This window comes from Thunnus albacares, chromosome 1 (genome assembly GCF_914725855.1).
Source record: "Thunnus albacares chromosome 1, fThuAlb1.1, whole genome shotgun sequence".
Lineage (NCBI taxonomy): Eukaryota > Metazoa > Chordata > Actinopteri > Scombriformes > Scombridae > Thunnus > Thunnus albacares.
Window position 1 is genome coordinate 28,455,394 of NC_058106.1, and position 25,564 is coordinate 28,480,957.

The window sequence follows — 25,564 nt, forward strand, 5'->3', positions numbered from 1 at the left end:
GATCACTTTTCAGATTAAGTTGAGTTGGTAGCAGTCAACATCACAGATCGTTTCATTTGAATAATTGTTCAAGCCCCAAAGAGGAAAAATTATACATGATTTCACAAAAAAACACAAAGATTAGAGAAAAGTCCAAAAAATTAATACAGATTTGTGTCACTAAACTTACGTTTTTTCTTCTTTTCTCCACTATTAATTATCTCACGACTCCTCAAATTTATCTTTTGACACTTTGGAAAGGGTCCAACCCATACTGTAGGTTGGGAACCATGGACAAAACTAATGAACTATATAAAGTAGTCAAAAATAGTTCCACCTTGACCAGCTGCAACAGTAAAATGCTGTTTATGAATTAACAATCTAATAATAGAATATATAATCATAGGTACTTTTACTTTTGATACTTAACATACATTTCGCTGGTCTGTACTTTTACTTAATCAGTATTTTTAATGCTTTTACTTGTAATAGAGTATTTTTATATTGTTATATTTGTAATTTTACTTAAGTAAAAGACCTCTGTATCACAGGATGAGCTCTTGACATAGGAGGTGTGATATATGTGTGTGTGAAGGTTTTATACTATTAGTTAAAAACAAAACAAAATTTGTTCAACCTTTTGTTCCTCTTGCTGGAGGCCCACATTGAAGTAAAAAAAACAGCTCCTCTGATTCTGGATCTGACTAGAAATAGTCAATTTTTCAGTTGTCCCAGCCCCTCTCTCACACATTTTATCTCAACTGTCTCAAATCCTTTTCTGATTTTCCTCTTCCTCTTATTTCCTCGGTGTGATTGATACAGGTTTAATATGAGAAATAAACAGAGTGAAGAAGAGAGAAGCCACCAGAGAAAATTGTCAAGTTTCCATAAGTAAAAGTGCTATCCATTTGTTTCATTTCCAATACTTGAAAGGACCTGAATATATCCAGGTGGAATCATCATTAAGAACAGTGAGAAACTATGGTAAAAAAAATAAATCTCCAGTTCAAAAAGAATTATGGAAAAGACTGCGTACAAAACTTTAGCAGATAATCTAACTATAACCATAAAGAGCACTGCAGAAAGTTATAAATGTCCAGTGTCCAATCACTACTCTGTGATTACACCCTCTACTCTTCTGGGAAGGCTTTCCACAAGATTTTGGAACCTGGCTGCAGGGATTTGCACCCATTCAGCCACAAGAGCATTAGTGAGGTCAAGCACTGAGGTTGGATGGGGTTGAGGTCAAATTCTTTCACTCTAGACTGGGAAAATCATTTCTTTATGGACCTGGCTTTGAAATGGCTTAAAATGGGAAATTGCGTAATTTAAAAAAACATACTCAGAACATTTTTACAGAGTTTGGTTGGTAGCAAATCAAAAATATCTTAAGTAGGTGGGGTTGCACTTGGGAAATATAGACTAATGACCTCAGGATTTCTGACATCCTAGCTATGCCTCACCAGTGTACCAGTACTTCATAAAAAGAATAGGTTTCTCTAATACAACTTGCATCCATTGCATCATTTTCAAATCAAGGCATGCTGCTCAGTGCAGGTCTCTGATTTACCGTCTATATATAATCTGCTGGCTCCTATGGTTGCTATTCGCATCATAATCCTGCTTGTGCTATACTGCAGCACAGACAGTGGCAGTTCAACAAGAGTTCAGGAGAAGGCAGGAGTAGTTTTTGTTTCATAGTGTGATTTTACTCTGTAATAAATTTTTTATCATCAGTAGAAATATTGGCTGAAGAAGAAGAATTCCAACCTCTTGTGAGCCGTCCTGTGGGGAACCGATCCACCAGTTGTTACCAAACAGCAGAGGGTGTTACCACTGAGCACAATGTCACCACACCCTGTATGAGACCGTGTGTGTGTGTGTGTGTGTGTGTGTGCGTGTGTGTGTGTGGAGGGATGACTTGTGTGTGTTTATACGTGAGAGTACACCTTTTTGTGTCTGGCTATGTATGTATACCTATGCGATGAAGATACACACTTCCTTATCTGTTTTCTGTGTATGTGTGTGTGTGTCTCTTGAAGGGGTGAAGAGGTTTATGTGTGTGTATGTGTGTCTGGAAAAGTGAGAGAGAGAGAGAGAGAGAAAGAGAAAGAGAGAGAGAGGGGGAGAGAGAGAGGAGAAGCATGACCTACATTTGGCAAAGCTCATCATATGAGCATGAAACTGCCTAACATCACCCCAGAGCTCCTCAGCACAGAGCCACGCGATTGGCTGCTTTCAGCTCCAGCCTGACAACAGCACTGGCATCACCCAGGGGGAGGGGGAGGGGAGAGCGAGAGAGAGAGAGAGGGAGAAAGAGGGAGAAAGAGGAGGACATGGGGAGGAGGCACATACATTAAATCCAAAAGAGGAAAAGATGCAAATAGATGATTGGATGGAAAGAGAAAAGAGACAAGAGTGAGAGTGAGGAAAAGGCTCCAATTAGCAACAGTGATGCTAATGAAGGTGTGTGAGACTGTGTGTGTGTGTGTGTGTGTCTGTGTGTGAGTGTGTATTTGTGTATTACTCACATTTTGGGGGCAAAAATATGTTTTACACAGTCACATTATAGAGACTTGTCTCCCATTTGGGGACAAATAGCTGGTACTTAGCAGTGTAAACCATTCAATTTTAGTGTTAAGACTTTGGTTAAGGTTAGGCACATATCTCCGACAAAAACAAGTGTCTTTGTATGTGTGTGTGCATTTTTGTGCATGTGAACATACTGTATATTCATGTGTTTGTGTGTGGACACTGAGTTTGGTGTCATATGAGCTGTCATAATAAAAGGGGCTTTGTATTACTCACATTTCGGGGACAAAAATATGTTTCACACGGTCACATTATCCTGTTTTGGGGGAAAATTCTGGTCCCCATAAGGTAAACCATTTCATTTTAGGGGTTTGTTCTTGTTAGACTTACAGTTAGGCTAAGGGTTGGGGTTAGGCATGTAGTGGTTACTAATAAGGTTAGAATAAATCTTCAGGGTATTAATATTAGTCAAAGCCATGTCCTCCTAAGTGACAAAAACAAGTGATCTAGGTGTGCGTGCATTAGCGCATATATTTGCGTCTATGGTCATAAAAGCTGTCACAATAGAACAGGGATTCGTATAACTCACATTCTGGGGAGAAAAATCTGTCCACACAGTCACAATGTGAGGAGACATCACCTGCTTGGGGACAAAAAGCTGGTCATACTCCCTACAAGGTAAGCCTTAAAATTTTAAGGTTAAGTCTAAGATTAGTGTTAAGGTTAAGTAAAGGGTTGGGTTCAAGGATGTAGTGGTTATGGTTAAGGATAAGGGTTAGGTGTAACCTAACTGTTAAAGGTTAGAATAAGTCTGCAGGGAATGAACGTCAGTGCCATGTCTTCGTAGGCGACAAAAACAAGTTTCTGTGTGTGCACGTACATTTGTGTGTGTTTGTTCCGTGGATGCTGAGTTTGGTATCTCTGGTCATGTGAGCTGTCACAATAGAGCAGGGATTTGTAGCACAGCACCTCTAGAGCTGACAAGCACACACACATATTCACACACTGCCTCCTCTGCCAATGTGTCCCACTCTGTCTCTCTCTTTTCTCTCTTTCCCTGAGATCCCCAGGCACAAGGCATTATGGGAATCACTCTGGCACAGCTCTCGCTCTTCGCAGCTTTAATCTTTAAGTTGTTTCCATAGAAACGACTACATTCACTCAGTTGATAACTGTCAGATGGCTTCTAAAGCGAGACGTATAGAAGAATGTCCTCACCGAACATAAACCCTCCCCCAACCCAACAACAGAGGAACGTCTTAGTCACTGTAGACTCATTGATCCATTGATTATAAATAATGAAGAGTCAGTATTGATGATGCCAAGCACGCAGTACCAAAATAAGTGCATTCAGTTGATTTTCTTATTCTCAGAGTCAGAATTATCCACCTTTTCACTACACATTAGATTATAGTGGTATTACGGTTTTGTGAAGAAAACAGAGAAAAGCAGATCAATAATTCACAGTTTATAAAGTGAAGCTTAGTCACAGCTCACCTGCATATTAGAGACCAGGGAAGTGACATTTGGTAGATGATGTGTTTGGTGAACCTGGAGCCCAGCTTGGGTTACTTCAGGTTCAGGTAACAGACCCCCCCCACCCCCACCCCCCACTACCACCCGTGTCGTCAGGTACAGCATGTTGGTGTTTCCTCAGGCCCTCCCTTCGCTGCTCTCTCTCTGTCTCTCACGCTTTCCGATATGACATGGCTACATATACACACAAAGCAGAGAAACTGTAACATAGTAATGTAAAAATATACTCTTTTAATTTGTTCCAAAAACAATTTATAGACTCACACATACACACAAGCACCTGTACACACACACTCAGTGAAGTCACACACACACTCCCATTCACACTATGACCAGGGGTTGGAGTCTTCCTCAACACACACACAGCAGGAGATCACCCCCTCCCTGCATATGTGCCGGTTTCCATGGAGACACGCAGTTAAAAATAACATGGGCGATGGCTTGTCTTGTGCCATTCCACCAACATGGCTGAAGCATTCACAAACACAGACACATACACACACACACACACACACACACACACACAAACAGTGGTAGAAAAATGCTGGCTGAAGTCTGTTTGACAAGCACACACAGAAAACAATATGAAAACACACACACACACACTCACATACTCTCATACACACACACACACTGGCACCATCATTACTGGCATGATCGTGCCATTTATTCCCACCCCCCTGCCGCTGGTCTACACGGAGGTGATATCAAAAGTTATGTTTAGAGGAGATGAAAACAAGAAACCTACTGTTGTGCACTAAATGAAACTACTGTAAAAATATTGACTTGCTATAGTTAGTGTTATTTGTTGGCTTGAAGGAGAAGCCAATAAAAGACCAAAAACAACAATCCATTAGTCTTTTTTTAAAGTCTTTCCGACTTTCCTACCCTTCCTACTGAATACATAAATCTTCAACAACAGCTAACTGATATATAATTTCATTTTTAAAAAGGCTCAGTCATTTCCTACAACACCTGGGCACTGTAGTTATAGCAAATGTTACTCAAATAGCAGTACGTACTACATCTGTTGGGGACTATTTTCAGCTGTGGATTAATACGTGCTAATGAGCATTTACGTCAGCAGGATGGTGTATGTAGGATTGTCTCAAAATAAACTACAAAATGAGTACAGTTCATCACAATGAAGGAACATGTCACGCAGTGAAATGGTGTTGATCATTGGTGTGTTTTTAATATTTTTGGACGGACACAATGTATGTGTTTGGCACAGAAGAATAAGTGTGTGTGAGGTTCTGTATCTGTGATCATGATAATTCTACTGTAGGTGGTCAAGATGTGTGGAATAGAAAAACAAAAGATATTTCTACCATACAAATATCACCATATCTCATTTGTCAGATTTGTTTTATCTGAGAAAAGTTCTCAGCTTCTTAGTCTCCTCAAATGGAATAAAAATTGTGAAAATCCTGTTAATCTGGTTAATTTGTAGGTATTATGATGTTTTAATGGGTTACTGGCCAAAAGGAACCACTGGTTCAGAGTAGGGTCCCTTTATCAAATCAGAAACAATACTATGAGTGTACAACCACACTAGCAGCTATGCGAGGCTGTACTTCATAGTTACAGCAGTGCTTTGAGCCGAATGCTAACATCAGTTTGCTAACATCCTCACTATAGCAATGCTAACATGCTGATGCTATAATGTTTATCATGTTCACCATCTACGTTTAGTGTGGTAGCATGCTAACATCTGCTAATTAGCATTAAATACAAAATAGTTGAAGCTGATGGGAATGTCATTAGTAGTCACTAGTAGTTGCAAGTGTTTCAGTGCTGTACAGATTAAAATTTTGACCTGATTATGGCATCAGAAGAAAATTCAGGGTTATTAGTATTTATCCTATGGAGGACATGAATGTCTGTACCAAAGTTCATGACAATCTGTCCCATAGTTGCTGAGATATTTCAATAAAAAACAAAAATGTCAACCTCATAATGGTGTTAGAGGAAAAGTCAGTGGACCACCAAAGTGTTAACAAAGTTTCAGGGCAATCCATCCAATAGTTGAGATATTTGATATCGATAAATATTGATATTTGTAGAGATATTTCAGTCTGGACAAAAGTGAAAGACTGACCAACCTACCAACATTGCTATTCTTAGAGCTAATTCCACTGGTGTGACTAAAAACAGAAACTAAATGCCACACTAGACACTGCCATACAGAGTCCCAAATCCAAAGAGGATAACGTTATAATAAACCACCTACTGTAGCAAGTAAGCATTCGCCAAAACATAACAGAGCAGCCAGAAAACGTTAATTGGCTGATATGTGATCTGATGCAGTTGTTGTTGAAGCTAGAAAGAATGAGAACCTAAGGATTTGTTTCTTGTTGTTATTCTAGTCATCAGTTATTATTCACCAAAATCCATGCTAAGTAACTTATGCAAGCAAACAAGTGTACAGCATGTTACTTACCAGGCATAACTATTTAATTCAAACCCAAAGATCCCAGATGACCCATTTGGTACCTCATACACTGTGTGTGTGTTTGTGTGTGTATGTGTGTGTGTGTGTGTATTATTAGTGTATGCCTACCTTTGCAAACTAATTGCAAGCTAATTTGTCTGCATGCATTCAAACTAAATACACTGTTCATACAAAAGGTACAAGAATTACTACTGACCAAATAGAATAGTACGGAATAGAATAATTTTCCCTCCAGTTTACACTACTCTATTATTCTCTCCATATTTCCTTCCCTGATTACTGCCTCTTTAGGAACAATGCTGCAATATTGATGAGGACTGGGGAAACACAGAAGCCTCAAAAAGGTTGAGAGAGGAGATGAGGCCCTACAACAATATGAGATGATAAAACATTGATCTCCTGCTGCTGCTTTTCTCAGGAACTGTGTGTCCACTGACACACAAACATATTTGTGGTATTTTGACTTGTTTTGTTAATGTTTATGTGCATTACATTGATGTGTTAAATACAATATAAAGGTTTTAAACACTCCATTTCCAGACAGCTGCCAAGTCTTTTTCTTTTGTCAAATTGTTTCTTGGTTTGGTTTGCTTTTTCCAAATCCAAACATGTTGTTTTCACACTTCTTATTTGTACGGAGTATACAAACAAGATATAATATGTGCCTTAATTAGTTAGCTTAAGATGAGTTGAGAGGCAGATTTTGTTATCTTTGGACAGAGTCAGGCTAGGTGTTTCCCCATTTCCAGTCTTTATGCTTAACTAACCTAACAGTCTGCAGGCAGTAGGTTCATATTTACCATACACACATTAGGGTGGTATCGATCCTCTCACCGAACACTCACTCTAAGCATATTTTCCAAAATGTTGAACTATTTCTATAAATGTGGAGTTAGAGCCAGGTGGGCATTAGACTGGCAGCTAACCTGTCTCTGTCCAAAGTTACAAAGTCTGCCTTCCAGCAACTCTCAAAATAATTATAGCACATGGCAAATTTAACTTCACTGTTTGTATATGGATTAAATAAATGAGATACATCATATTAATTAGTGAGCTTTAGAGATGTTGGCACATGACATAAGGGACACGAGAGTGATATTGATTGCCTCATCTAAATTTAGAAAAGAAAGTGTATTTTCCCAAAATGTCAAAAATATTCCTTTGAAGCAAAATAGTGGATGAGACATGGCACACAGCAATGCCCATAGAGTGGTTCCCAGCCATTAGTTGAGAAAATGTTGTTTTGTTCCACAGAATAGTGACCTTATTTTCTCCATTAAGATGTTTACCATAGTATCAACACTTTGGCTTACTTGTTTTTCAGTTGGATCATCCCTTTGATAAATCTTTCACCCTCAACATATAGAAACTGTATGATAAACATATGGCAGCCCCCACAAATCCACCGAGTATTTCAATGAAACGGCTTTCAGTCCACATATACTGTACATACAGGCATTGTTGCTGAGTTTGTGTAGTGTTAATGCGGTGCCACTAAGGGGCAGTACAGGAGCACTTTTGGTGAGGGAGTAAACATTGTGTGCAGGGCCAGGGAATAATCCCTTGAACATTTAACCTGCTGTTATGTTGTTGATATTTTCTCTGGCTTGTCGTGCTCGCCGTGACGTACTGGATGCTATAAATAAGCTTTCTGGTTGGACTGTTGGCCACTGTGACTCACCTCTCGTAGCCAATACAGACAAGCCGTAGACCCATATAAAAATTACTTTGTTTCAAAGTGCACACAGTCATACACACATGTTACAACATTAATGTTGTGCAGGTCAGAGGGGTTGAGGAGGAGAGAGACTGAACAATAGTGCAGGTGTGCAGCTGGAAATAGGGCTGGGGAAAAGGGAATGGGGATAGTATGATTTATTCATTCTGTGAGGAGGGTGGGTAGAGATAAACATATAGAGACAAATATAGACATCGAGCAAAAAAGAGCAGACAAAAGAGAAACAGAAGGTGACAGAAATAGAAGTATTTATTTATCATCTACACTGTTTCAGACTTCATTCACACACAGAAAAGCATCAGTGTGAAATGTAAAAAGACAATTAAGAATGGTCCTTACATAAAACAAGCCTGTAAAAGTGTGTTTTAAGTGACTTAAAAGATGATACTGATTAATGATTCAGCCTAAGCTCCTCAGGCAGGACAAGCCTTTAAGGCCCTATCCAAGAAGCTCAGGTTACGATGCAGTTCATATGCGGTTAAAAGGTCTGTGATCCTGCCCTGATGTTTCATAGATCACTCAACACCACAACTGGCAAATAACCTAAGGGACAAGAAGCTATTAAAGGCCTCCCAGTAGTCCTGTTTGCAGTAAATAACTAAGGCAAGCCAAAGGAACATCCGTACATTTAATATTCCCGACCATGTTCTCCTCTGTCCTGATGTTGACCACTGCACTGGAGTGCGTGCAGACACGTGGTGGGTTTGCATGCATGTGCAGATATTTTCGGTGTGTCTGTGTCGTTCCCGGCCACGGCGGGGGGCTGAAAGCTGCTCGAGCAGACTGCCAGCTCCACCAGCTCTACTCCAAAGTCAGTGAACTGCCAGAGCTCCAGATTACAGCAGATTACCGGGCAGGGTGCTCATACACTCTCTCTGTCTCCATCTATGTGTGTGTGTGTCATGCTGTTTATTTTTCAACCACATGGGGATGTTGACGCCTAACAATCGGTGTAGACAAAGCCAAAACTTCCTAAATGAAAACTCTGAAGGATATTGAGATTAATTTGCTTTCAGATTTCAAATGATGGTCTTTTCTGCCTCATTGTTGTAATGTTTATCAACTATTTAACGAAAAAAAAAACACATTAGGTGTTCTCTCTCTCTCACACACACAGACACACACAGACACACACACACACACTCACACACTCTTAGATCATTACTCTTTGGTGGCAGCAATAGAAGGATTGAGCATGTGATACATATTCCCAGCATGTGGTGGATTAATACATTAATACTTTGTGACTGAATCCCCCTCCCTTCACATATTACTGCATCATAGAGAGATTACGGTCAGGGACAAGCCATGCCCAGGCGGGATCCTACCATCTGACACTGGCAAATGGGGGTGATTCATAGGGACAACAGAGATGGGACAGTAAAGTTTTTTAGTTTGTGATGAAGCATAGGCGCATCATGTGATGCGATGTAGCTCTCAGCGAGGGCCAAAGTGAATTCTGCTCATATCCTAAAGACAAAGAGGAAATATTTCTTTTCAGTGACGTATTGGGCCAGCTGAAGGGAGGAGAAATCAGGGACAGCAGGTGGGTGGGTGAGGAGGTGGAGGGGGAGGGTCTGTGTCTGCAGATGTTGCTAGTCTGGATGTTGGCCTTGCACAGGAATGCTTTAGAAAGGTTCTGAGTCTGCAGGAGTAAACAAAGTGAAGTTACTGGTAGACCGATGACTAGGAGCCTGCAAGAGACAGGGTGGAGCAACAGACAAAGACAAAAAAGAGGTGAAGAAGAAGAAAGAGTGGACAGCTGCTAACCATGGCTTTGGCTTGTCTAGGTCTAGGCTGTGTCCCTGTGCGGTCCAAAGGTACTGTCTGTAATATCAGTATGTTTCTTAAAATATGTTATTTAATAATCTGTTTAGTGTGTGGCATTTATTAGCATTGTTTATACTGTTTTTTGAACTTTTTATCAGTCAGTATGTGACTATGATATCACTGGGATTAGTTGTTCCGTGGCAATGTTGCGACATCAAATAATCACATGAGGAAACATAGTTACCATTCTGTCTATATTCATGGCTGTGTGGATTACGTTGCACTAGATATCACTAGACATTATACTAGATATCACTAGATAGGCAGGCAATATATTTTTGATAACATACAATTTTGACAAATTTAGGTAAGCTAATTAAGTATTTGCATACTCCAGGATTATGGACATGAAGTTGTTTTATTGAGACTTTGATTATGTGATAAAAAAAACTGTTCACCCCAATTGCAAAGTTAGTAACACTATCAAATATATCAGGCTAAATGTCAAGGAAATTTGCATAAAATGATGCACAGATATCTAGAATTTTCCCATTTGCTAGAATCATGCAGCCATGAAAAAAACATGGAGTCTTAGGTTTGAATATTTCACTCAATATAAACATCATATAGCTTCAAAGAAGCGTTGGAGCAAGCCGATCCAGAAAATATATGTGATTCTGTCAGACAGTGCAGAATAAGGCAATTTTAACAACTTTAAAGCTACTTAAGGGGGGCTGTATGGTAAAGGGTAAAAGTGCAAGTGGATATTAAGCTTGACAGCAGCTTTGCTGAATATGTAACTTTTCAGCGGTTGTATTCCACTATGTGCAGTACGCTCAGCCAGAAGGGATTTCATAAATAACAATTATTTCTCCAAATCATTAAGTGTCATTCCTGCAATGGTTGCTACAGTTTAAACACTGCTATCATTTGAAAAATCGATTTTACTACTGTTGATGAGATGAGGTAATGTGTGCTCTGACTGCTGAGCCACTGGAGGTCCACTAACAGTATACAGTTTTTCCTCTGCAGAAATGGCCAGCTAGTGTTTCTTATATAACAGCTGTCTACTATGACAAGATTCTGCAGCTACTGCCATAGGGAGTGTGCTGCCTGACCCAGATACACCCTAATACATTCTCTACTAATGACTTACATTCACTCACATCTGGACCGGAGAGAGAGAAATCATATAGCTGTAGCAGAAAGAGAGAGCATTATTAAGGCAGTGACATGTGGAGAGTTAGTGTTCTCATTGCAAATGTCATGGATGATTGTGCCTGGTTGTGATGTTTTTATAGGTCGTTGGCACTGCTTTTTTTTACACTATAGTGTATCCTCTGTACATCTGTAAACAAGCTGGAGCTGTTCACTGGTTTGCTGTGGTCTGCTACCGACCTTCATACCATAATTTTGTAAGCACAAAATGATCAAAATCATCTAGTCACTGGTAGGATTTTTTTTCTACAATTTCTTAGTTTCTAAGAAAGAAATTAATTTCTAGTTCATATTCTTGTTCTCCACTGTCTTCTTCTTCCTCTTTCTCTTCCCTAAAAGAGCCCACATCAGCCAAACCTCCCAGATATGAGACTCTCGGTATGAGTTACCATTCCAAAGAGCAACAAGAGCAGCCCAAAGGTCCTTTTCTCAAAAACACCTCTCGGGGGATCCCTAAGTGTTATCACCTCCTGATCCTACAACGGGTCCTTGTGCCAGTTGATCATGTATAGAACACCTGCAGTGTGGTGGGACATCCTTAAAAGATGCAAAAAACACTTCGACAGGCTCATCTCAGCACAAAAAAGCAGCAGTTTGACACAGAGGTCCTTGGAGTTGCTGCTGAGTCAAACTGATTGCAGCTGAGTGTTGCCACACTTCTGAAAGTATCCAAAACTTGGTCTGATTTGACCTGAGAATCAGCTCCAGTATGCAGCACTAAGGCTAGCTTTGGGTCCCGGGGAGGCTGAGTATTGTGACTCCACTATAGTTTGAACACACCCTCAAGCCCTTACACTCAGGGTACAGATAAGAACCCAGAACAGCAGAAGGCGAAACTGTTCATAGCCACTCCAAGCAGCAACATTTGAAGATGGATGAAATCAGGCCATAATAGACAGGGGCAAAATGTGATAATCATTTAAATATGAATATAATGGCAAACACTTTCAGACAGTCTCTCCTGGAAGGGATTCAGGGTGTTGCACTCAGCGGTACACAAAAAATAGTTGTGTAAAGAATGAAGAATGAAAAGAGACACCTCTGCCACACCTGGCCAACTGTTGCATGAAGTGTGTGTAAATGTTGGATTGCCAATTTGGGAAAGTTACAGAAATTTCAAGACACAGTTGCCTAATTTCCGATGTCTGAGAGGTGTGGTGGGAGTTTCAAACACTGTTTGACCTTCCAACAAGCAGTTCTGTTGAAGTTTAGTGGCGCCTTTAGACACCTCACCACAAGTGCCTCCATTGAGATGATTCACAGGGGCACAACATATTCATATATATTCTTATATCCAGCCGTTGATCCCACTTCCCACATAAAATCCAAATTGCATCAAAGTTCATACACAATCAAGATGTTAAGCATTTGCATCACCACTGCGTTTTGTGATTGCTTGAATCCCATGAATTGGCTGCGTTACTCTCTTTTCCATACTGCATTGTATTTCTTTATCACATACCTCCTCCTCTCTCCTCTCCTCTCCTCTCTTGCTGCTGTTGGCATGCAAGTCCTGATGATGACACTGCAAGTTGCTGACACTGCACCTGCAGATTTCAGGATGAGGGGAAACAGAGATGGAGGAATATAGTAAGAAGGAGAGTGCATTAGATGAGTGTATATGTGTGCTCCATATTTTGGCTAGTCCTTGATGTTAGCAATGGGTAACTCCCAGCATAAGCTTCATTACAATCAAAAGCAGATGAGGAAAAAAAGAAGCAGGACAGCAAAAGCAAGGCGGGAGCAGGACAATGCAGGTAGGATAGCTGGAGTCTGTTTTGAGCTACAAAAATTTAGATTTTGTTACATGCTACTGATCACTGGCTTTTAGAACTATTTGGGGAAATTACTTGTATTCCCAGTGGATTCTTGTGAGATATGATTACCATTGAATCCAGCAGTGTATTGGTCATGTTTTGCAGTGTTTTTAGGGCTATAAGAGTTGCCGCCAGAGGGAAGGTCGGCAAAGTATTGGACTGAGTGGTCAAGAGAGGAACATTGATACACCCTGTATGAACCAGTCTAGTGTTTAATACCAATTGCAAATTAATTGTTAATGTATTCTTAAGTATGCACATATTCTGCAATATGTGTTAAGTATGAAATCTTCTGTGTGTGAGTTTGTAGCCATGCATGCTAGTGATGGTGTGGCTCAAGGGATGACAGTGAGGACTGGCAGTCGGTTGGTAGGTAGGTCCACCACTTTGGTCAAGCCTGAATATCCTAAACTCTATTGGATGGATTGCCTTTAAATTTTGTACAGACATTCATTGTCTCCAGTGTACGAACCTTACTGACTCTGTGATCCTCTGAGCGTCACCAGCAGAAGACAGTTTTAGATTTTACCATAATATCTCAACGTCTATTGGATGGATTGACACATTTTGTACAGACATCCATAGTACCTATACCATAAATATAGTTTTTACCTGGATGAAGCTCCAGTTCTTTGAGTATTTTTCTACGTTGTACATGCTCTGCCCTCTAACTAGCTCTGCTATTGGTTAAAATCTGAGTTGAAGGCCGTAGGGATAATATATAACCCCTGCTGGGCCCCAACCAACACTTGTCTGAACTCACCCAAAAAACACCTCAGTCTGTTCCAGACAAGGTCTCCCCAGACAGTGCACCAAGCACTGAGACACTGAACCAGCAGTCACGTCCCTGAGATACGACTGCATAAAGCCCAGCTGCATGATATGCTTGATGACCAGTGCTTTGTGGGCTTCCGTCTCCTGCCTGGACACAGCGAGGATCAGCCAGTCATCTATGTAGGTTGGGATTCTCACACTCCTCTCCTGGAGTGGCACCAGTGGCACTGTTTCCACACCCTTGAGCGTGTGCAGAGCTGGGGAGTATCCAAACGGGAGGCAGCAGTACTCGTAGTGTTGTCTGCGCAAAGCACAGGTACTTCCTGTGGTGCAGCAGGATGGGAACATGGAAGTACGCATTGGTCAGGTCTTTTGAGGTCATCTAGTCGTCCAGCCAGATGCACACCAATAGCTGATTGACCAACAACATGATCAACATGCGAAATGGTCTCTGTACAATGTAGCCGTTCAGAACGCGCAAGTCCAAAATCAGCCTCAGGCCCCCCAACCTCTTGGGCACCAAGAAGTATGGGGAGAAGAAGCCTCTCCATGCCTCCAAGTGGGGAACCTCTGATTGTGAGTGAACCCCTGAGTGCAGCTCCTTCTCTAGAGCCACTCTCTTTGCAAGGATGGAGAGGGAAGTCTGATGTATACCGCTGAGCAGTGACTGTCGTTGAGTGGCGGGGCAACGGGTTTGGCTGGGAGAGTGCCAATCCTTCTGTCCTAGGAGGGAGTGCCTGGGGGACCACTACTGAAATGGCTGGGAAGCGGCTAAAGTCAGCACTGATACTGCTGAATTCCTCACTTCATCCTCCCACAAGCTGATCACGGAGGACAGTGGGGAAAATTTCCTGTATGGGCTAGGTGAGGCCTCTGCCTCTTGTTTAGGTCCCCTGTGCACACTCACAGATGAAAAAACCACCACCATCACCTATAATAATAATTTAAAAAAAACACTCACCTGCGGGGTGTTTTTGCTGGAAAAATGCTCAACTGTCACAGTGTTATGGTTGCCATAAGGGGCCAAAGGGTTAGCTGGGATACCATGACCCCAGTCCTCACTACCACTGACGTCATGTGTGGCCACAGGAGCATGGGATAAACCGCATGCGGGCAAGACTTCCCATGGGGCTGGGCACAGAGGCCTGCGGTGAAACCCTCGTCAGTAGCCCAGGAAGAGGATGGCTGCTGCGGCAGGGGGATTCCCATCCTGCCAGCAGCAGAAGCAAAACAGGCCGGGCATGTCATCCTGTGGGTAGCAATTGGCTACCTGCAGCTTGTCATCCTTAAAGAGAGCCATCGGGTCCTCGAGGTCATAGGCTCGGCGGTCATCTTATTATAGTCCACCCAGGGCCTAGGTGGAGCCTTCGTGCCCTCTGCCACCAGTGCTAGGCTGGGGGAAGGGCAGCTGGGCTTGATAAAATGCAGCACAGATGATCATCCTCCAGATGATGACGACCCCAGCAGAGGAAGCACTTGCTAATTAGGAAACGTAAACAAATATGCTAAACTAAGATGGCGATTATGGGAAAGATTACACATACTTAGCATCAGCCTTAGCATTAGCATTGTCAGTGTAAGCATGTCAACCTCATGGATGTGGTTAGCATGATCATTTTAGCATTTAGCTCAAAGCACTGCTGTGTATAAGTACAGCCTCAAAGAGTGGCTAGCAAAGTCATTGGCTGTAGACTATTACTCTTGTTTGATCACATATAGAGTAAAGCAGCACGGGACATGTTGAGTAATGCTATCTTTTTATCATAATCATGCTATAATGATTATGATAAGAAGACACCTTCATAGCAGCAACCAGAGATAAAGAAAAAATGAGTACAAAAGAGAGGGAAGGGATGATGAGAGGAAAGATGAGGGAAACAAGTGGCAGGGAGTAAAGTCACAGTAGCAAATCCACCAATTTAACTGTATCACAGCAACTAGGTCAGCACTCTATGAAGACTGTTTTCATAGAAACACCTTTGTTCCAGGCTGGTTCCAATATTCTACTTCTCTGTACCTCTTCCTTGGCTCTGTTGATGGTAATTACTACTCACAACCAGGACTAAGAAAGTATAATAGCATGCTTTTTTTGGAGATTTTGCAGGTCAATTCATTGAGCAGACAAGCTATTTTCAGCTAAGACAAGGATCTACCACACTTTCCATATTATTCCCTCATTTCAGCTTTCAGAGAAAGGTAAAATAATGTGACTAACCCCATAGTTGTAAAAATTTCTCTTGAATGTATTTCAGTTTATCTTAACATTTCTAACCCTTTTATGTCTATACTGATATATAAAATCATTGCACTTGCCCAGTGAGTCTTCTGGTCGTATATTTTCCTATGAAGTATTTAATAGTCATTATTTTCATCAATGTTAAACACACAAGATTTGATATGTGCAACATGAAAACAACTTTGAAGGTAACTGTACATGACAGTCTTTGGGGGGAAAAGCTGTGTAATTGTTTATTTAGCGTGAATAAGCTGTGCTTCTTTAACCCAGTAGTTTAAATGGGCTGAATGCTGCAGATGTGAGCTTGCTGATTTAATTGCAGGCAAATACGAGCCTTGATGAGCAACAAAAGGTTGCCTGGCTACTGATGTACAGTGTGGCTTTCAAGGACACAATCGCATTTTGAATTCTGAGTTAAAAGAGGGAAATAGGATTCATAATAAAAGCTAAAGGGGCTCTGAGAGCAGATAAGAGAGATGGATAATCACAGTCCTTCTCTCACGCTCCTCATCTGAAAATCAACCATTTTAATCTCTGGAAATGAAGTTAGAGATTCTCAGTTTTACATGATTCATGTAAAACTGTAGTAGCAGGATTTTTGTGTTTTCTGATCACCCTGTAATAAGAAATTGCAGTGGAAATAAACATGGAGGACTGAGAAATTTATGGTGGTCTGCTGGTGTATGCACAGTTGGTGAGGTGGGTTTAGCTGCCACCTGCTGGCAAGGAACGGCCTTATCTCATGTTTTCATGTACAATAAAGAAATCTAGTTATCTAGTTATTGTTCTCCTTATTTTCCTTTGTTTTGTGTATTTTCATGTGTTGACTGGCTTTAATGTGAGACCTCTGCCTGCTGGTAGAAAATTGTGAAGCCGGGCCTGGATGTGAGCTTTTTGAAGGTTTCTCTCTCTGTTATTGTCTTTCTGGTGTTGGTGGAACAGGCACTGAGAGTTGAGCCTCATTTGTTGGCATGCCAATCAAATGTACTATTTCAAGAACCACTTCTTAAAGTGATGATTATTAGTTTTGTTTTATTTATTTATTTTTTACAAGAATTATATTTTGGCCTAAACAAGGCTGGGTTAGTAACTGGACAATTCGGACAACTGCATCAGAACCCCAGACACCTAGGGGCCCCTTCAGATTAAAAGTACATCAATGGTTTGTAGTAATTTGATTACCTGCAGTTTTGTTTGGGAATATGTACCACTACAGCACAATATCAACTAAGGGCCTCAAGATAGATACAGTATTGTTGCCTAAACTTGATGCCCTTGTAGGGATCCTATGTCAAAATGTAGCTTTAAGATAATCACATGCGTATTCCAAAAGAAATTTGCGTTTAATCCTATTGCCTCAGACTAACTGACATTCAGCCTACCAAGAAGTCATAGTCAGTTATATGATTATTTGGACATGTGTCTATAAGGTTATGTTCTTATGTTTCTTTGATTTGAGTGTGTACACCCCTCCAAAGTCTGGATCAGGTGCCAGAAAAATATCAGCATTTTAGAGTGAACTAGAGGTCTAAATTTTATAAATTCCTCAGTATTTAGTTTACTGATGCAGAATTTTAACCAGCAAGGTCTTCCTCAGACAAAAACAAAAAAGTAGTCCATTTAGACACAGGGAAAAGTTCCACCTTAAGTTTGATGATGCATGATACAAAAAACACCCACTAGTAAAATTTACTTTATACATAATCATACTTGTGTTAAAATAAGTGGGACGCTAAGATACATGCATACACTTTATGTTAGCTCAATAAGATGCGTTAAAATGTATAAAATCATACAGAAACAGTTTTGTTTGTAGAGATTCCCTTTTACATGTTATATGTATCTCTTCTCTCTCATCTTAGCGGTGTCAAATCTGGATATAGAGAGCAAGCTGTCGGTTCACTATCAGGCTCCATGGCACCAGCAACACAACGTGTTTCATCCTTGTACCCGACCACCATGTCTGGAAGAGCTGCACAGAAGCGCTCAGCTCAGTCTCAGAGCCCTGCACCGAGGTAAGAGAGGCTAATACAGTCTGCATAGTTGTATTATGTTGAGTACGTATTTCTGTGCATATGCATGTGTTTTCATGTGCATGCTCATGTTTGTGTTTCACAGACGAACAACAGAGCCAGCGGTCCACAAGTCGGGAGAGGAACAGGGTGACCATCTCTATCTCAGTGGCGCCCCCCATGCCCACATTCCCCTCACCACACACCATCCGCCGGCAACAGAGGAGTCGCCTGGCACGAGCGGTAAGTATCATGCACTTAATGGCAGGGACTAAAATTACATTATGTGGTTGTATTTCTTACAGGTCCATTAATTAGAAAATATGGGCACACATGACAATTTCAGTCTTCAAAAAAAGTTTATCAAATTGCAAAAACCAAAAACATTTACACAAAGTTAACTTGAAACAGTCATTATTTAAAAACTGGACAGTTTGCCTTTTCCATGTTAAGTGAGCTAAGGAATAGAGAGGAAGACACTGCAGTTCATATGAAGTAGAACACATTTGTCTAAATCATATTTTTTTATTTTATATTTTTTGTTTATTTGACACCTTTGATTCTACATGTTTTGCAACAAACTGACATAATATCTCATTTTGATGTTGCCATGCAGCAAGAGAGAGCAGAGAGGGAGCGAGAGTTAGACTATCAACCCAGGAAGGTAAAACAGAAGTTCGTCTGTGTGTTCATGTCTGCTAATGTCTAACTTAGGACACCTGCTGTACGATTTGTATTATAGGTACCTGTTTGTGTGTACAGTCACTGCTTTGTGTCTGGGGTTCATCTAACATCACATGTAGAACCAATGAACGCATTTTTTATTTACATTTTGTTTCTTTTATCATGTGGTACTATTAGTACCTATTACTATATAGAGAAATACATGAAAGGCATGTTCTGTTAAGAATTAATCTTTTTTGTCACACTAACTTTACCTTCATTTCTTTCTCTCTCAACCTTCTGAAGGAGAGGACAGTAAGAGAAACAGAGATCCAGACCATACAGAGAAAAGTAAGAAAATTCGCTGACGGATGTTAAAATATTTTTAAATATCCTCACTAAACTACTTGTTAAGTTTTTCAGTTTGCATACACAGAAATATTTGTTTACATGTGTGCTTTCCGGCTGCAACAGGAGAGACCAGGAAGAGAAGCAGATATTCAGACGATCCAAAGAAAGGTAATAAATGTTTGAATTATGAACTGTCAACTACACACAGTAGTTGACAGTTCATACAGCCTTATACAGCCAAAAAATTAAACTCATATATTTCTTGTGTAGTTGAAAGACAAATTAAATTGGGCTGAATTTTGATAAAAGTATCAACATATGAAAAGAAAACATAGAATATATATATACTTACATAAGTATACTGTATAACATAGATTTTTGGGTCTGTAACTGGAGAAACGAAACATTGTTTCATTCATCCTTCACCTTTTGACTTTCTTTAACCTTTTTATTTACATCTTTTTAATCTTTACTCATGTCATGTCATCTGTTCTGTTTTTCTTTTGTTGTACTTCGTGTTTATAGTTTGAGTGCTTTTACTCACTTTATCCTAATGAAGGTTGCATCTTCATTCCATGGAATAGAAAGGTATTGAACATTTATGTTGTGTTAACTTTCTGTTTGTCCTCAGATTAGTTCAGTCTAATTTAATAGCATCTACTGATGTTAGAGAAATGGTTATATACAGTAGTGGCTACATGTCATCAGTTTAAATATTTCGTTTTTAATCTGTCCAGCTAATTAAATTGTGTATTAATACTATAGGACTCAATCAACACTTAGAGTGTATATAATGTTGCTGCTGTCTATCCCTTTCTTCCAGGCTACCTCGACAGGGGAAGGTGATGGTGGTGAGGTCTTAGGAGGCCACAGAGCCAAGGCCTCAGCTCCCAATGCTCCCTCGACCCAGGATAAACAGACAAACTGGTCCAAGGAAAACCTCCCACCATCAGATAAGAAGACAAATGCTGATTCTCATGCCATCTCCTCCTGTATCATCCCCATCAATGTCACAGGTAAGATAAAGAAGGGAAAAAAGAAAAATTTAACCTGCAGTGCGGAACTTTTACATATAAATGAGCGTCTGTTACATTCAAGCCCTTGCCAAACAAGTTCACACAATGCTGATTAGCCTATCATTGCCAGATAAATCTCTCTGTATCTGGTATCAGGTTTGACATTGCCGCGCTGGATGGATGAATGCATACTGTGCATACTCTATGGGTAGGGCAAGCGCATCAAAGACTTCTGCCAGTCAAGCCTGCTAACTTCCAATTAGCTCTCTACTAACTTGAATGGGGATAAAATAATTTAATCATGTGACTCTACTAGACTTCCCGAATGTTATCAGGCCGAATGGATCAAACTCTGATAGTGAAACAAGTCATTTCATGGGGATTGATGCTCAAAACAATTTAACCACCGTTTTATAGCTGCAACAGTAGCAATGGAATAGGCTACGGCGGAGCCTGATGTAAGCATGTGTCGACAGTATTTTTGTAATAACTCTCACTGCCAAAAGGGGAAGACAAAAGTCCCACACTCCAGTTTTAAGTAAGAGCAAAGTTGGCAAGGATAAAACAGGAACCAGCATTTATATGGCTTATGTCTTCTGTGTTGTTATTTCAGGAGTTGGATTTGACAGGGAAGCAAGTGCCCGTTGCTCTCTAGTCCATTCTCAGTCCGTTCTTCAGAGGAGAAGGAAGCTAAGGAGGAGGAAGACTATTACAGGAATACCAAAACGAGTACAACAAGACATGGGTATGTTATGGTGCACATCTGCTCCATGATGGACAATTTAGGGTTATTTTACTGTCTATATGGGTCTTCATTTTGTAGGTTTGGCAATTGTTGCTGTTTATTCATATTTTACCAACATTTTACAACTTTAATTGCTGAGATCTGGGCCATGACCATGCTAATACATCCATGAGTCAATTATGGGAAGCTGAATGTTTTTCTGTTTTGTTTGCATGTGCAACAATCACATGCAAACAAAAATACTAGGTCTCCCATTAAAACTGTTACCTGGGATGTCTCTGTGACTTAAGGGTTGAAACACAGACGATGAACCAACCTTTTTATTTCTCTCTCACTCGTCTCCTGTCATCAGTCCACTGTCACTGCCTATTAAAGGCAAGAAAATGCCCCAAAAAGACTGTTACCCAAACTGTGCTAGTTAATTCTCTTGGTTCAACTTTGGCCTATTTAATTGTAATTACCATAGACTGTTACACATGCATGCAGTTTTACAAAGCAAGGGACAATTGTAATGTGCATTTCAGATGCTTTCACCTTACATTTGTTTTTGAATCCAAAAAATACAGGTTTAGAAAAATGGCTAACCTGTGAATTTGTGTAGAATCTGATAATCAGTCAGGGAGCTCCTAAATCTCTGCAAGCTAGTGAGTAAAATGTTACCATTACCTGTAGGATTAATGACCAAAACTACAAAAATAAGATTAAGTTGTTCACAGACACAGAAAAAAACTCCAAATGTGGAGACTATGTTTGGTTATCTTTTCCTTACATTGTCTTATGAAAAGATTTTTACATTATGTCCAACATGCTTTGTCACTTTGCATTCAGACTCAGATGAATCACCAGTAGCCCGAGAGCGCACAGTGATCGTCCATGCCAATCCACACCAACTCTCTCTGTGTCAGGAAGACCTCTCAATCAGTGGTCGCCTTCATCACACTCGTGACTCTGGCTGCCAGACAGATGATTTCCTTATAGCATGTAAGTTCCTTAGAATGGACAAGTGTGTCTGCCTCTTTATCCCAGTTCCCTTTAGTCTGTCAGGCTCTTATAATTGTGCTACAGACTAAAAATAAGTTTATTAAATTTAGTCCAGCTATAAATTAAGATGTCTGACTTTGCAGTCTTTGCTATGATGATTTTGTAGGATCATTTTTATGGCTGGATAAACTTACAGTATGTTCAGAGGACTAACTGGTTATTAGCCATTCCTAAGTTTGAACAGGACAACTAACTGTAGGCCTTCAATAATATCAAATCAGCATACTGTCACCCTCAAACTAGATTCATCAAAGTGGGATTAAAATGGTATATAAATGGCACCCTGCTATTAAAATGGGGTAGTCCATATGGCCAACATCAGTGTGAATTAAGATATGTCTCCCTTTGTTTCCCACTCTCTTTTCTGTCATTCCCTCTTCAGGTACAGCTGCTCCCTCCAGACGACGCATTAGAGCTCAACGTGGCCATCAGGGAATCCCTGCCTCTCTGTCCCATTCAACAGGCAACATTTCTTCCCTTGGTGACCAGTCAGACTCCACATACACTAGTGCTGCAGCCCATGGTGGACGCTTGCGATCTCGTAGCCTTCCGCGAGAAGGTGGACGCTTGATGGACAGTGATGACGATGACGATGACAATTATGATGATGACGACGACGATGAGGAGTTGTCACCATATGAAGCAGAGGACTTTATTCCACCTGGTCCTAGTCCAAGGATGAAGATGATGATGATGAAGGATGAAGAAGAGAGCACAGATGACCAGGCAGCTCCTGAGCCACTGCAACTTGGAAGCCTAAAGAGGTTGCAACGATCTGGAGAGAGAGACAGAGGGGGTGGAGGAGGAGGGAGCCCAGAGCATAGCTGGATGGAGAGGGGCCGTTCTCGCTTGCCCCGCAAGGCTGACATGGGCAGCTGTGAGATTTCATCGAGTTCAGATACTTTCAGCAGCCCTATTCACTCTGTGTCTACAACAGGAGTCCTGGGAAGCCATGTTGACCACAAGGAGGACCACCAGTCATCAAGCGGGAACTGGAGTGGTTCCAGCTCCACCTGCCCCTCTCAGACCTCTGAAACCATTCCCCCACCCTCTTCTCCACCACTGACAGGCTCATCCCACTGTGACTCAGAACTATCACTCAACACTGTGCCCAATGCCATTGATGAGGGATTTTCCCTGGATCCTTCATACCACTCTGACCTCAGACCCCAGGGCCAGGGCCACAGGTCAAGTTCATTCACATCCTCAGCCACAGACCAGCTGGATGATGCAGGGGTCAGTACAGCCAGTGAGGGGGAATGGACATATCCTCCAGACCAAGACCAGAATGATCCAGACCAAGACCCTGACCAGACCCACAACCTAAGCCAGAGCCATGGGTTAGCTCAGGAGTACAGCTCCAAACAAGGTCTAGAAGACCAAACCTGTTTCAGTGACAACAAGACCATCAACACTGAAAAAGACCCTGGCTCTCATTACCCATCAGATACAGAGGGTTTCTACTCCTCTTCTGTGCATTTTGGGGAGTGTAATCAGAGTTACAGAGGATACATGTATAACTATGCAGACCCAGGGCCTCATTGTGGCCAATCAAACACTGTGGCAGCACCACTATCCCATGGAGTTTACACCCAGCCTTCAGCTGACTTCAGAGCAGGCACTATGACCTTGGGGAGGTCCAGTCGTCCACTGAGGAAACCAAAAGTCAAACCTCCACCACCCAAACGAACCTCCTCACTTAGGGACACGAGTAGTAGCGTTGATGTCGGAACAGACACGCAGGCAGATCAGGATCAACCAAAGATGGTTAGTGAACAAGAACTTACCTTGTCTTCCACAGATATGAAGCTGGATCTAGAGCTTGGAGGTGCTCCAGAACCATTACAGACATCTTGTCTTGTGGCAGAGCCTATGGGAACATGGGGAATGGGGTTGGGTGAAACTGTGGACATAGTAGAGCCCATGTCCTTCAGCTCTGCAGATACACATTCATTTAAGGATGAAGGTGCTGTGCAATCTGACTATGCAGATCTGTGGCTTCACAACACTGAGCTGAAGTCCAACAATGGTGAGTACGCGTCCATGTCCAACTCAAGCACCGCCACAGGTACGACTGTCATGGAGTGTATCAAGTCACCAGACAGCTCTTCCTCCTCCACAGAAACCCAAACCCAGGCCCTTGCCCAGGCTTCAGAGACTAGGGCAAGTAGTCCACCTCTCCCACCTGGAGACTTCAAACTTGGATCACCTGAGAAGCTGGCTGGCCTGGCCTCACCATCAAGTGGCTACTCCAGTCAATCAGAGACTCCAACATCAACCTTGCCCTCATCTTCGGCAGCATTCTTCCCAGGACCTCTGTCACCCTCAACTGGCAAGAGAAAGCCCAAAGTGCCCGAGAGGAAGTCTTCTCTCTCTTCGCTGCAACACTTCCCCAGAGATGGAGCTTCCATTTCCTCTGGCTATAAAAGAGACCCAGACTTCCCACCTCCACCTTCTCAACTTGATCTCAATGTTCTTCATGGTGGCTATGTCAGACACACACTATCCCACAGGACACACCACATGCACACGCTCCACCACAGCAAACACAGAGTTGCAAACGTTTTAGCCACCGGTACAAAGTTGTTGGCCCCTGAGGCATCAAATACCAACCCTCCGCTGAGTTCAAACTCTGCACCTTTGATTCCCAGCTCAAATCTATTGGCGATAACTCCGTCTGCTCTTCGTTCAGTTCAGCTCCACTCCATCAGTCAATCTACAGACAGTGCTACCACTGCAGACCAGGAATCAACAAGTGGAGCTGAGACTGCTACTAGACCCAAATGTCCTCCTAGTGGTTCTACTCTGGCTCCACCTCCTATTAACACTAGGCCTCTTCCTCCTCGCAGACCACCTCCCAGACCCCCAGCTCAGGACCACACTTCCTCCCCTGAACATTCACAACCACCTCCCCCTGGCCGCCACCCTGATGGGCCTCCATCCTATGAAAGCCTACTACTCAGACAAGACCGCTATGGACCTGGAACCTTCTGGGCTATGACGGCCTTCAGAACCCGGATGGACTCATCATCAGAACACTCTGAGGACAGCTCACCCTTGCATCGGCCCGTGCCACGTGCTCCCCACCCTTCACCAGTGGATCTACACACACATATCCACTCACACACAGAATTCAGAGGGCTCACGCACTCAGCTCATGCACACTCTGAGTTTAGGGTTTTGGGGGAACGCTCGTTCTCCCAGGATGATGATGACGATGAAGATGATGAGGAAGACGAGGAAGAGCAAGTGAAAGAACCGCCGAGGGCTGCATGTTCCAGAGGAGGCATGCGATCAGACCACCCTCCACCCCCAGCATATGAGTTTGCTGGGGGATCCCACTTAGACTCAGGGCCCTGGGCTAGTCCAGTCAAAGTGCCTGGTACCACAGTGGAAACATCGCATCCTTACCTAATCAGCGATGCAAGGAAAGGAGGACAAGAAGAGCCAGAAGAAGAGGAGGAAGTGACATCAGGTGCTACCAGAAGTGCCCATCAGCAGCCACAGGAGAGTAAAGACGACTCCACCACTCCTGACACTGAGGACTACTTCAGTAAAGGTAAGATTTAAAACAGTTACATGCTAATTTCCAAAAATGGAGCTAATAACCTCTTCAACTGCTGGTCAATCATGCATTAACCTTTAATCATAAACAGAGAACAAGGTTTAAAGGATGGTTAT

At 41.8% G+C, this 25,564-nt stretch overlaps 1 protein-coding gene across 3 annotated transcripts in view; it reads left to right on the plus strand.

Annotated features, from left to right (window-relative positions):
- The window catches only part of nhsb (Nance-Horan syndrome b (congenital cataracts and dental anomalies)), a 56,848-nt gene that overhangs the window by 26,655 nt on the left and 4,629 nt on the right, over nt 1-25,564 (plus strand). For 2 of the 3 annotated variants that reach the window (XM_044353089.1, XM_044353097.1), the window contains exons 2-10: nt 17,918-18,070; nt 18,174-18,310; nt 18,684-18,731; nt 19,037-19,081; nt 19,205-19,249; nt 19,905-20,097; nt 20,711-20,842; nt 21,671-21,823; nt 22,266-25,442. In XM_044353089.1, coding sequence (XP_044209024.1) covers nt 17,918-18,070; nt 18,174-18,310; nt 18,684-18,731; nt 19,037-19,081; nt 19,205-19,249; nt 19,905-20,097; nt 20,711-20,842; nt 21,671-21,823; nt 22,266-25,442 — 4,083 coding nt within the window. Of the gene's footprint in view, nt 1-9,883; nt 10,061-17,917; nt 18,071-18,173; nt 18,311-18,683; nt 18,732-19,036; nt 19,082-19,204; nt 19,250-19,904; nt 20,098-20,710; nt 20,843-21,670; nt 21,824-22,265; nt 25,443-25,564 lie in introns of those variants that run through there. The other variant, XM_044353103.1, reaches the window with a different exon arrangement.